At 51.3% G+C, this 12,810-nt stretch overlaps 5 protein-coding genes across 5 annotated transcripts; 4 read left to right on the top strand and 1 right to left on the bottom strand.

Moving 5' to 3' along the window:
* Positions 1-561: 561 nt before the first annotated feature.
* On the top strand, positions 562-2,396 carry DTR1-2 (Dityrosine transporter 1; the record flags this gene model as incomplete). The annotated part of the gene is made up of 4 exons (XM_037320899.1): positions 562-948; positions 1,070-1,531; positions 1,695-2,121; positions 2,197-2,396. 4 exons carry the CDS (start codon positions 562-564, stop codon positions 2,394-2,396), a joined length of 1,476 nt encoding a protein of 491 aa, XP_037182357.1.
* Positions 2,397-3,309: 913 nt separating this feature from the next.
* Positions 3,310-3,867, top strand: CGCA056_v005649 (putative N-acetyltransferase; the record flags this gene model as incomplete). Its single annotated transcript, XM_037320900.1, has 1 exon — positions 3,310-3,867. One exon carries the CDS (start codon positions 3,310-3,312, stop codon positions 3,865-3,867), a length of 558 nt encoding a protein of 185 aa, XP_037182358.1.
* A 936-nt stretch (positions 3,868-4,803) lies between these two features.
* On the top strand, positions 4,804-5,741 carry CGCA056_v005650 (uncharacterized protein; the record flags this gene model as incomplete). The annotated part of the gene is made up of 5 exons (XM_037320901.1): positions 4,804-4,892; positions 5,080-5,098; positions 5,150-5,452; positions 5,508-5,573; positions 5,634-5,741. 5 exons carry the CDS (start codon positions 4,804-4,806, stop codon positions 5,739-5,741), a joined length of 585 nt encoding a protein of 194 aa, XP_037181363.1.
* Positions 5,742-8,598: 2,857 nt separating this feature from the next.
* CGCA056_v005651 (Acyltransferase) lies at positions 8,599-9,933 on the top strand (the record flags this gene model as incomplete). The annotated part of the gene is made up of 1 exon (XM_037320902.1): positions 8,599-9,933. The coding sequence occupies one exon, from the start codon at positions 8,599-8,601 to the stop codon at positions 9,931-9,933; it is 1,335 nt and encodes a 444-aa protein (XP_037181906.1).
* Positions 9,934-10,237: 304 nt separating this feature from the next.
* orsC-7 (Tyrosinase-like protein orsC) lies at positions 10,238-11,646 on the bottom strand (the record flags this gene model as incomplete). Its single annotated transcript, XM_037320903.1, has 5 exons — positions 10,238-10,769; positions 10,824-11,005; positions 11,084-11,170; positions 11,223-11,385; positions 11,453-11,646. 5 exons carry the CDS (start codon positions 11,644-11,646, stop codon positions 10,238-10,240), a joined length of 1,158 nt encoding a protein of 385 aa, XP_037181364.1.
* Positions 11,647-12,810: the final 1,164 nt, after the last annotated feature.

Genomic DNA, 12,810 nt, shown 5'->3' on the forward strand with positions numbered 1-12,810 from the left:
AGCCTCAGTGGGTCCCCGCGGGCGCCCTTGTCCAATATCGTGCCTGATTTCAACCCGAAGTGGAGGTGGCAGACGCAACAAGAGTTGCAGATTGTGTGGTTGTTCCCCGCTGCGGAGTCGCTCCGCTTTGAATTCCTAGCCGGACCCGGCCCAAGGAAACATTTTTTGCTGGTTTTGAGCTTCCATAATTCATGGATGATGTCTTTGAAGGCGTCTCGGAGCTGTTGATCCATTGATTGTAATTGACCGACTTCGGAATTCGCAGCCCGAGTGGAGACCGACCGGGTAAGGATTTTTTCTGCGTTTTCTTTCAACACCCTTTGAACTTCTCGCACATGCGCATTTAAATGCAAAGCTCGTCCCCTATTTCTGGATTGTTTTCCGCTGTGTCATTGTTGGAATTAGTGAACGTGTTTTCTTGGCGAAATCCTGAATTCTCCCTTGTCAGCGATTCTCTTTCATCCTGTCTTTAGTTCAACCCAAGTTGGCAAATACATCGCATTCAACTCCGTGTTCTCTTTTCTATGTCACAAGAAGCGCTACGTCGAACAGGTCTCCAAGATGTCGTCGATAAATACCCTGTCAGAAGTACCCACGCGAGTGGATGAGCTGCCGCCAGACTTGCTCGCAATGAGGACTTCCAACGCCGAGAAGGGTGTGAACATCCTCGCGCAGACTCCCAGCCGGCCCTTCTCCTATCGTGAGGATGAGACGGTTTACGCCAAGTTCACCCCCAAGCGCAAGATCCTGATCACAGCCATTGTATCCTTTGGTGGTCTAGGGGTCAATCTGGCAGCCCTCCTGGTGTTATCGGCCCTGCCTGAGGTGGCAGCGGCTTTCCACACCACGGGAACCATTATCAACTACTCCAACGCGCTATTCCTATTGATCATGGGCATCGGTGTCCTCTTCTGGGGCCCGATCAGTCAGGTGTACGGCAGAAAATGGGTAAGCACAATCATCACTGTACCTCGAACATCATGTACAATAGTAGTCTTCACAATAGGCTTTTTGGCAACTCTCGCTGTTGCGCAATTTCTCCATCGTTCCGTTGAACTAAATGTCTCAGGTTTTTGTCATCTCGACAGTGTTGTTCTGCACATTCTCTCTCGCAACTGCGAAGGCCCCCAACCTCGCAGCTTTCTTTATCTTCCGCTGCATCACCGCGTTCGGAGGCACTTGCTTCCTAGTCGTCGGCTCAAGTTGCTTAAGCGACGTGTATCGACCGACTGAGCGCGGTACAGCTTTGGGCTGGTTCTTGGGTGGCACTCTGATTGGACCTGCCTTTGGCCCCTTCCTCGGAGGCGTCATCGTGACTTACTCTACATGGGAATCGCTCTTCTGGTTCCAAGGTGCTGTAGGAGGAGTAGCAATGATCCTGGCCGTCGCTTTCTTGCCGGAAACAAGTCATGGCAAATGGTCCGAAGAGCTGGAGGGGCTCACCTTCAAGGAGAAGGTTGGACAGGTCTGGGAATGGACCAACCCAGTCCGTGTCATTTCCCTCTTCCGTCATCCGAGGATTCTTCTTGTGGTAAGTCTTCCAAAAGCTCCTGCCATTAAGAGACAACGTAGGTTTTTCGCGCCAAAGCTGAACCGCTGCAAGCTGCAAGCCTCAACTCAAAACGCATGACGCGTTTTGATCAACGCGGTAAGATGCATTCTGTTCGTTCACCCCCAGCTAACTACACAACCAGGGCATCGCCGCATCATCGATTCTGTGGAACATGCAAGTTCTCTTGACGCCCGTCCGTTACGTGATCAACCCGCGATTCAACCTCACTTCCCCGCTGCAATCTGGATTCTTCTTCCTGGCTCCGGGAGCGGGGTACCTCGCAGGCACCTTCGTCGGCGGCCCCTACGCGGACTACACCGTCAAGAAGTGGATCAAGAAGCGTGGCAGGCGGGTGCCGGAGGACCGACTACGAAGTGCTTTTGTTGCCATGGGGTTGGTGATTCCAGGAAGTGCGATCATCTACGGATGGGCTATCGATCAACAAAAGGGAGGCATCCCCCTCCCCATTATCTGCATGTTTGTGCAGGGTGTTGCTCAGATGGTCTGCTTTCCTTGCCTAAACAGTTATTGCCTAGATGTCTTCCGAGACCGGGCATCCGAAGTCATGGGTATGTTTTCCAACTCACCGACTTAACCCGTATTTCTGTATCATGAAGATGGCATTTCTGACGTGAAACCCACAGCGAGCAACTACTTCATTAGGTACCTATTCGCCGCTATTGCGACAGCAGTATGTCTTCCGGGAGTCCAGGGCATTGGTGTCGGTTGGTTTTCGACAGTGAGTGCTCTATTCGTCATGGTGTCCTCTGCTGCTGTGATCTGCATTGTAATCTTTGGCTCTAAGACGAAGAAGACGGCGGAAGAAAAAGTTGAGAGCGCTTAAAGACCCGGCCAGGCTGGTTATAGAAGAGTCTCGGGATGTTCTGGTACTTGGGAAAATTGCGTAGCATTTTGTTTAGATATACTTAATAGCCTTCGAATTCATGATCATCTATGGTCAATTAGCTTCCTCGAACATTTGACTGCCCTATCTTGGCGCCGTTCAAACATCAGAATCTTCGCATCGAACTCGATCTCTCGTTGGTGGTGGCTTGAACGGTCTTGATCCGTTTGAGAGCGGGATCCAGCGGGATGGCGGAACGGCGGCTTCCTTGCCGCCACGTTGTACCCATGCGCAGCCAACATTTCAATTGCACTTCAACTGCATTTTTAACCGATCTCCGCATGATCTGCGAGAAGAATTCTCTCAATGATGTAAACTTGATTGGCTCGGGGATCAGCTCCGAAGACTTGACAACCTAGATCGCTCCATGCACGCCCTAATTATGGGGGAGATTTTACAACACTAGGCATTATGGAGATGCCCGTGTCAAGCTAAGGGCGCAGGCCGAAGTGGACCATCGGCGCCGAGACCAATGATTTTGCCTTTTCAGGGATGGCATTGACAACAAGGCGCAACAACAAAGGCGAGACCTGCCATGTGCTCGGAAAAAGGGCAGCCAGCAAACGCGCCTTGCCGGATTTTTTAGAGTTAGTGCGACGTGTCTCGCGGTTTCCAGAAACATCGATCGACAAAAGATCCAGTTCTTGCAACGATGAACGCGGTTACGCGATGCTCAAAATCTGTACAAAAGGCCCAGCTGCTCGGGTCTCCAATTTGTAGGAAAGTTAATCCGGGCTATCCGTACAGGTCACTCTTTGTGTGTCATCATCATCCCTTCACCGTCGCTCGGGATCGTCAAGTCAGCCGCCTCCTCAAGCGCCCGATCTCGTTCTCGTCGGTCACTCCCGCAGCCATGGCGAAGTCAGTAGAGATCCGATCGGACGGTCGTCCTAACATCGACATCCGGCCAGCCACCCTCGATGATGCCAAGACAATCGCGGAGCTGGGTGCGCATGTCTTCTCCGTCACCTTTGGCCACTCAGTAGAGCCGCACGAGCTGCAAGCGTTTCTGGACGAGTCATACAGCATTGAAGCCGTCACAAAAGACTTGAAAGATACCAACAAAGACACCATTCTCGCAACGGACGCTGCCGGCGACATCTTGGGCTTCGCAATGTTGACCCGCGGCTCTACAGAGCCATGTGTCGCGGACCTCGAGGGCATTGTCGAGCTGCAGCGCATCTACTTGTACCCTAAGGCCCACGGCACTGGTACCGGCAAGGCACTTGCAGACAAGTTAGAAGACATGGCTAGGGAGCAGGGCTTCAAGAATATCTGGCTTGGCGTGTGGGAAGAGAACTTCCGGGCAAGGAAGGCTTATGAGAAATGGGGATACAAGGCTGTCGGCACTCACGACTTTGTTGTCGGCTCTGTGGTTCAGACGGATGATATTCTGGTAAAGGAACTATAGAAGTAGTGATTGCAAAAGGGTCTGGCTTGGGTTTACGGAGTTTTACTTTTCTTCGGTGTCCAAGAGATAGATTCACAACGATAGACGCAGAACAGGTGCACTAAAGAGGACAGTAGAAATAGGAAATAGAATAGAAATGCTACGAACTAGACGTGCATGAACAGTAATTTTGCGCACATGACAAATTGAAAACCGGATCATTTCAACATTAGAACAATACCCGATTTTACTTTAAGACAGTTTTACAGCTCAATGGGGCATTTCGTAGTACCACCGATTCTTGTTCATACCCCACCCAAGCATTTTGCTGCAAGTTCGACAACCTCACTATGAACCAAGACTCATGAAGGACTAGTTGCGGGGTATGTCATAATATTGTACATCATTCTCGATCCCTAGTCAACGTCAGTCGCTCTGACAAAATGACACACGATGCTGCTCTAGTCAGCAAACAAAACTAGGGTCTTCTCAGGAAGCATACATTGAGGCATAGTACTTGTCTCGACGGATGACGACATGTTGCGAGACTCCTTATGTTTATACGAAACTTCCAGGTTGCGAGGGAAGTTTAGTAACAGCGTGATCGGCTGAGCAGCTACTCCACATCTAGTAGTTACACGCACCGTACTTCCCAATTCGACGGGTGCGGTAATGTTTTACGGTTCTGTTTCCGCCCCTGGCCAGCTCTTGGCCGTCGACCAAGGTCCCTGCGCCCTACGCCTCACAGAGTCACGCCCTATACATGACAGCTTTGGATAACATCAGTGCAACAGTGTGGTGGTTACTGATCATCTGTACCATGCTCAACATTGACACAGGATATTCTTAATCGAATAAAGACGGACTGATGCTCTATTCTGAGCTACAAACACAATCACAATTCTTAGTTTTAATTGCAATTACCATAAAGAACAATTTTATCAACACAAATTCATCATGAACGAAGTTACACGAGACGTTCGGTACCATGTTTTCCAGTATTACCTCGCGAACTGCCGTCCGCCAACGACGCAAGATATTGCCAAGTCAGTCGGCATCAGCGAGGAACAAGCGCGCGTTTCATTTCAATAGCTCGACACCGCCCACCATATAGTCTTGCATAAGCATGGAGTCCATACCCCGACACCAATTTGCATGGCACACCCGTTCTCTCACCTGTAAAGTGCCCCAAGACGACGTTGTGACGAAAGCTGCTGACAGTATTGTGAACAGTCCCACGCCCTATGTTGTGGTAAGTCGTCTTTTCACATTAACGTCGAATCGCTTTTGATTGCAAGATTAGGCTCAAGACGCCCGGTCTTGGTGGACGAACTGCGCCTGGTGCGGCTTCGGCTTGGCTGCGATGCTGCTGGGTCCCCATGGCTCCTCCTCATCCTCCGTCAGCTTGTCCGCCAAATCCGGCACAGTCGATGGAGAAATGAACTTCACGGTCACAAATAATGGCATTGAACTTCGCGGAGACGAAGTGAATACCGAAAAACGCGGGGTTCACTTCTCCGCACCTCTTAAGACGTGGTGGACCGACGTAAGGTTCGCTTGTGTTACGATTCACGTTTTCGGCAGCCAGACACAAGCGGCAGAGTGGGTGAGTACAACGAAAGCCTTCAATATAATAAGAAGTTTCACTAATCTATCTCAAGTGCGAACGATACGGATTCAGATATGGAGAGGTGATGAACTTGGACACAATGTGGAAGCTTTCAAAGGTACGATTGAACCTAACATGTACTACCAATTTATTTCTTCGGTGACTTACAGATCTCTAGGCTTGTTATGAGAACAAAGCATCGAATGATTACGACAGACTGGATGCTCAAGAGGTTACCGATCTCTTCCGAGAATTGGGGTTGGTATCCGAATTTTGGTCTCGATAAAATTGCGGGTGCTGCGCCTCACATTGAACAAAGGCCTTGCAAGGCCGGACATAGAAAGCGGAGGCTTCGTGAAAGCGGAATGAAAGATTACTTCATAGCTTGTGGTATTCGTTGGCTTGCACGTTGGTCGGTCATGTTGGCCTCCTCCTGTTGCTGGCGGTCCGGCCCAACCAACACGAGGCGGAGTCGTTGCTCCTTACGCGCCAACCGTTCGCCCTCAGCCCCCGGCCATTATGCGACCGGCCCGCAAGTCTCCAACAGCTGTCGTATTTTTGGTGCAATCATGTTGAAATGGACGGATCGCAGCGTCTGCAGCCTAAGCTCATTCGACGATCCCCTGCAGTGATAATGAAGCCCAGCGGCACCTGTCTGAGCCACGGACTTGGGCTCCTAGGCAGACAGCCAGGCATACTACACGCTCATATATTAGGCATCATTATCCATCGACTTTTCAAAACTTTCCTGCGAGTTCTTGCCACGGTTCATCTCAGTCAAAGCGCTCGCAACCTTCGGGGCTGCTGAAAATCAAAATGGTAGCTATCCTTGATGTCGCGAATCTGGAGGAAAGATGGGCAATTTGTAAAGTCGAGGACGACCGGAAATCCGCCTTGATCGGCGTAAGTCTGAACAACTCGATGCAATCATTTGGGTGGATGCTGATTCACTTGGCGCAGGACTTGTTCAATCACGTTGAGACGCTCACTCGCAAACTCGCTGAAGCTGAGCAGAGCCTGGAAGAGAAGAACATTTACATCAAGTCTGTGAAACAGAGTGGCGCTGAAATGAAGCTGCAGATTAATCAGCTTCAGTCCGAGAAGGTATGCTATGACTTTCGTGCCCGGTTTGAACTACACGATTGACGATGCTAGGATAAACACTCCTTTTCTTCTGTGGTCATCGACGGCGATTGTATGCCGGTAAGTGTTTTACCCTCACACTATCTTTTCACCCCATAGTCAAGCTGAACAATTTTAGTTCACCGATGAACTCGTTACTCAAGGATTTGAGGGTGGCAAGAAAGCAGCAGGAATGCTGCGTCAAACCATCTTGGAACAGTTGCCTGATTTGGACCCTGACATGCCACATTATTCTCAAGTGATGATCCGGGTATACGCCAACCTCAAGGGTCTTGCCAAAGTTTACCATGATACCCAGATTTTGAAAAATGTGGAAACCCTGAACGACTTCGTGAGAGGCTTCAATAGGGGATCATATCTCTGTGATTTTGTTGATGCTGGTAACGGCAAAGAATGCGCGGATGAGAAGGTTAAAGGTACCTCGAAAGCAACTCCAAAAAGCCGCATGATGTTACGCGCTGACATCTTTAGAAAACTTTGAGCTTGGTCTCAACGACGTTCATTGTCGCCGAGTCTTGTTAGGCGGATCGGGCGACAATGGGTACGCTCGTTTACTTGAGCGACATCTTGCCGACAGCCCCAAGCGAAGCAAAATCCTACTGATAGAGGGACCCCCGTTTGAGAGGGAGCTGGCAGATCTTCAGGGCAGCTTCCAAGTCCTGTCCCTTTCCAGCGTATTCAGGGCACAGAAGCTCCCAAGCGTTAAACGACGGGTATCGTCTCAACTCACCCCTCCGACGACACCGTCCACGGGCTATGCAGCCGCTGCTTCGAAAGCTTCCGCTCCATCAACCTCGGCAACCACTCGGATTGACTCGCCGTCCACGACGACTCCAGCACACACGATGAACGTGGTGCTTCGCAACAAGGTGGGCGAGCGTGTTGACTCTCCCCTGAGTTGTATGCCGCAGGACGTGATTTGGATGAAGAATCGGAAAATGTGCAATAATTTCCATCTCCTTGGAGATTGCCATTTTTTGAGGAACTTCGGGTCGTGTCAGCACAAGCATGGCCCAAAGTTAGATGGTAAAGATCTCCAGGCTCTTCGTGCAGTGGCTCGCCATTCGCCTTGTCTGGCCGGCTTGGATTGCGACGATCCAAGCTGTATTCACGGCCACCAATGTCCGCGAAGCAGCTGTAGTAGTATGTCTGGGTGCAAATTTCCATTGAAGATGCACAACACCGACACAGTTGTTGTTCGTCGTGTGGTTTGAGAAATCCTGGATATCAGTTAAGCAGCTGCTTCGTTTTGTTTGGCATCTTCATTTGTATCTAGAGCTTGTTTCCAATTCGGTCATTTTGTCTCCAATGCGCATCGTATTCTCCCCCCACTTGGATGCCTAAAGCTCGAGCCCGTGCCAACTGAATGAAGAAGTTGTCGATAATAACATGTGCTACGCCCTACTCGCTTCGGCCGAACCATGTCTAACTGGTGCTGCGCCGTCAAGATCAACAGGGGTTCGGACCCTCCCGTGCGCCATTTCAGGCCAAGCGTCCAATCACTGAGGGCTTCAATGTCTGATCTGGTGATGATGCAGAATGATTCATACCGGACCCAGTCATCTTCGGTGCGATCTCCTGGATCCCGCCGGGGCATCCCCGCTACCATGACCTGTCTGTGCGAGATGAAGCTTTCTTAAAAGATGCACCATGCTCTGTTTCACCTGCGATCTCAGTGGTTATTCAGAGGACAATTGAATCCACAACGAGCCAATATGACGACCCGAGATTCGCAAAGTGCAGCGGGGCGCTGTCGGCTTCAAGCGACTCGCAGGATATTTCCCAAGACGCCTGCGCCGGAACCTACCGTATCGAAGCTGTCCATCATTGACGCGACAGTCGCACGATTCACGCCTACCGCTGCGATCTGGCTTTACGATAAGAATGATATTGTGCAACTACCATACCCGAGTTTATTTGAAATACTTGGATTGGCCCTCAGCGAAACTTTGGACGATTTCCCTCATTTTGCAGGGCAAATCCAATGGGCGACCCAGGACATGGTGAAGAACGACGCAGTTCAGCATCATCTTGGCCGTCCAGTCGTATCTCATGGATCTCCAGAAGACCCTGGGGTAGAGCTCATAGTTGTCGAGTACCATACCAACTTGGACCAAGTCGTTCCGAGCAGGAACGAAAGAGAAACGAGTCTGAAAGAGTGGAACGCGAGCGACTTTCAGCAAAGCGACTTCCTGCCGAACACCAAAATTGCGCTATCATCCCTCAATGCGATCGAAGGATTGCCCAGCATGGCTATTCAGCTCACGGCATTCAGATGCGGAGGCATAGGGATCAGCGCAATGATTGCACACCCACTCGCAGATGCCGCTTGCCTAATGACCTTCATGAACTCCTGGGCTGCGCGATCAACGGCTTTGCTGCATCCAGAGTCTATATCCGGGAGCTCAAAAATTGTCAAGCCAGTCTTTGACCCTTCTCTGCTTGATCGAGTTGCACAACTAAGCCATGGAGGAGCACCCGACAGTGCCAAGATTCAGAAGGCTCGATCACTACCAATGCACCGGTTCGACTGGTGGGCGGAAGATGCGCCCGGGTTCCCTTCTGGTACGAAGCCCGCCACTCAGGCTACGATGCCATCTGCTGAAGAGATGGGACACACACAGCTCAGCCCGTCGTCCTTCCCCCCATGGCCAACATGGGACATGGCTGCAGCAGTTGATCACTACCAGATCCGTTTCTCGTCCAGCGAGCTAGCGAGGATGAAAGAAGCTGCGCAAGCAAGTCTTCCTGCCGATATGACATCTTGTCGCATATCTCGACTTGATACTGCATTGGCACATGTGTGGACTCTCATCAACCGTGCAAGAAATCTCCAGGATACACAGAACAACGTTTATCTCAACATCACCCTGGGACTTCGCCCAAGAGTGAGCCCGCCCTTACCCGAGACTTTTGTCGGGTCTCCTCTCCTTCTCGGATATGTTGAGAAGACTGGAGTTGAGGCGTCTACAACGGAATTGGGGCCTGTCGCGGCTGCGATCAGAGGAATGATGGACATGTTCACCCCAGATGCGGTCGCAGCTTATATCCATGATGCCGCTCATGAAGTTAGTCCACAAAGACTGTGGCAAGCCTTCTTGGGCAAACACCATACGCTTGTTACGTCTTGGGTGAGGGCACAAACCTATGAGCTTGATTTCTTTGGAACACAGCAGGTGGCCAGGTATGTCCAGGGAGTCATGCCCAAGATCAATGGTCTTGTCCAAGTCATGGATGTTGCGGATACTGGCGACTTCGATGTCAGCATATGCATTCAACGGGAAGCCATGGAACGGCTCTTGAGTGATCCTCTACTACGGAAGTATGAGTCTTAGAAGTCGCGATGATTTTTGCGAAGTCTGTGGCACAACTAGAGCAAACCTAACGGACAATTCAACTCTTAGATTAAGACTTACACTTCATATAGAATTATTATTTGGAAATTTCATGAAGTCGCATTCCTTCGGCCATGCCATTATCGTCTGCTTAAGTAGATACAAGAAGTTCAAATATGTACATGTAGACCTTGACCATCATTCTCCGAGTCGTTCAGGTCCAGTCTTGGCAATAGTGATTACGATGATAATTATGGTTCCTTCACTTCTGATTTGCCTCAGTCATACACTGGCCGATTTGCGCTTAGGCGTAGACGTAGCAAAGTGGCGATCCGCCAATCGTGTTCATCAGCTCGCTGATCGTGCGGTTCTCTGCCAAGACTCCAAGGTAGAGAACATCTTCCACGGTAGTGTTCCGACTCGCGGGCCTGTTGTTGATCGTAATAGTGCCGGCAACCTCGAAGGCGTTCCAAAGGTGCAGAGCTTGCCACAGCCAGTACACGCGGTCGACCATCGCATGGTGAAGGAAGAACGAAGGGTCAACGGGTGACGAGTACAGATCGCTGGCCTCGCCGTTAACGGAAAAGTGGCCTGCGGCGTGCATGCCGAGAAAGCCGTCCGCGAACCGTCCCTGGAGTTCGTTTTGGAAAAGCTCGATGTTGCGGGAAGCAGCTCCGATAGTGATATTGGCCATGTTCTCGTTCGTCATCCAGTTCGTCATGGTATAGGAGCTGAGGTCACGCTTCAGGCATCGAGGGTTGTGGCCGAGTCTTCCTGCGGGACTGGCCTCCATGCCGTCCATACCAGGGTTCACAGGTCCAAGGTTGACTGTCATGCTGTGCAGATATTAGCTTGCCTCCATAACGCGATTGGAGCAGAGAGATACTTACTTGACGAAGGGACCACTCTCTACGCAGCCACCGCCCTTACCGGAAGGCAACCAGATGGCGCCGGCGCCGCTGAGACTGCCATTATGCTGCACGAAGGCACCGTCGCCACTGAGACTCGTGTCGCTACCATCGAAGATTGGAGACTTGGTCAAATCATCTTGGTACTTGAGCCAGTTCCAGTACTATTTTTGTTGATTAGAAGTGTTCGGGCTTGAAAGAAAGAAATCAAAGATGTCCAGTCTTCAAGATAGTCCACTTACAGGTTGGGAGCCCTGATAGCCACACTCATTTCTCAGAGCCTCCTCATAAGCCCATGTGAAATACCGATGCCACGTCAAGAAATTTCCCTACATCATGGTGTTAGACTCGGTCGCATCGAAAGACGAATGTCTTGCTTACGGTGCCATGGATGGTGGTAGTCTGGTTGATATGCACAGCAACGAAGTCATCATAACGGTTGCGGGCGCCCGGGGCAAACTCCGGGTCTGACTTCGAGGGCGACGTCAACATGCACTGGACGGCACTGATGTACGCTTTCTTCTCCTTGTCAGAGAATGCCTCCCTTCACGCGCATATTAGCAACCGAGGACTACGCGCGATCTGCATCGAGCTGTGGGGGAAGTACGAACCAATCCCGGCGATAGCGTGCGTTGAAAATGTTGCAGCTGCTGCGCTTGTTCATCATTCCTGGGTTGGCTGCCTTGAGGGCGTCCATTGCCCGGATCTGCAGGTCAGAAAGAACATCGCGCGTCTCGATGGGAGAAGCAAGAGCCGGTGCGCTCAGCAGCCCAAAGGCCGCAGCCACGATATTGATTGAACGCATTGCTTGACGGTACTCGTGTTGTGGGAAGACGAACGAAGTACAGGGTCGCCGCGTGCGAACAGGACAAGGGAATTAGGGAGAAGGAGGAGATGTGGTCCTGTGTTACGTATGGCAAAGACACCTGACTCTCTGCAAAGACGAACACGCGCGGGAAAATGCGTGGGAAGTGGGAGCGGGATTGACGGTCCGGAACTTGTGTTCAGAGATCAAGAGGAAGGCGTTCCGCCATGCAGTCACAGAACCTCGCTAGCTATATAGACGGATGCCTGTCAGACGTTGAGAATAGATTAAAATCCGTTGGCTAGCGCCTCCGGCCTTTCGCTGCAGGGCTCCGGATCCGCGCCGCGGACGTCCTAGCCGCACTGGGCGGGATGGCATGTCTGGAAGGCTGCAACCCCTGGCGCGGGATGCCGCTGTTGGTGGGCGAAAAATCGAGGTGAGGGTCGTCAATCGAACGGTTTTATGCGGCGGACAATGGAAGAAAATTCGATAGCCCAGATCCTGATCCGGGGCCCACGGAGCCGGGATGCTGGATGTAACCCTCTTCGGTCAAGATGGGTGGATGAGATGCAGGGGAGATGGGGAGATGCGACTCCGCCGTTGCCACAGGCCGAGGCGAATCACCCGAACGGTATTTGCCATCGGCAAGAACGGCAAGTCGAGAACGACAGTAACACTCGGCTTCCGGCTCAGCTATGAGGTACGGTCACATTCGTTCTGATATCGACCATTTTTCGGTCTATGGGACCTCCCGCAACGCACCGACTCGTGTGCCCCATGAGCTTAACTCAAACACTCCAACTCAAAAGCAACAAAGGTGTTCATCCCATGATCCCAACCTTGACTTCAGTCGCGACATTTGAGACAGTGTCCAACTCATCGGTCACGGCCCGTCTCCACCAAGTCAGCACTCGGGATAACCAACCGTAGCAACCGATCCAGGACAGATCATTTTCTGGTCTGTTGTGACTTCCAACCCGTCCCGCTAGCCAGGTCTTGGCATGCATCCCATAGCATCCGAGAGGCAGGCAATCCACTTCTCGTTGCACATTGCTTCCGATAGGCCACTATGCCTGTTGGTCTTCGAGAGACGGGCGATTCCGTCGCGATTGTTGCTTTTTATCGTAGGACGGCCGTGGTCTTTAGCGGAGAAATTCTGCTAAA

The sequence above is a fragment of the Colletotrichum aenigma genome (genome assembly GCF_013390185.1).
Source record: "Colletotrichum aenigma strain Cg56 chromosome Unknown KSG_Cg56_contig03, whole genome shotgun sequence".
Classification (NCBI taxonomy): domain Eukaryota; kingdom Fungi; phylum Ascomycota; class Sordariomycetes; order Glomerellales; family Glomerellaceae; genus Colletotrichum; species Colletotrichum aenigma.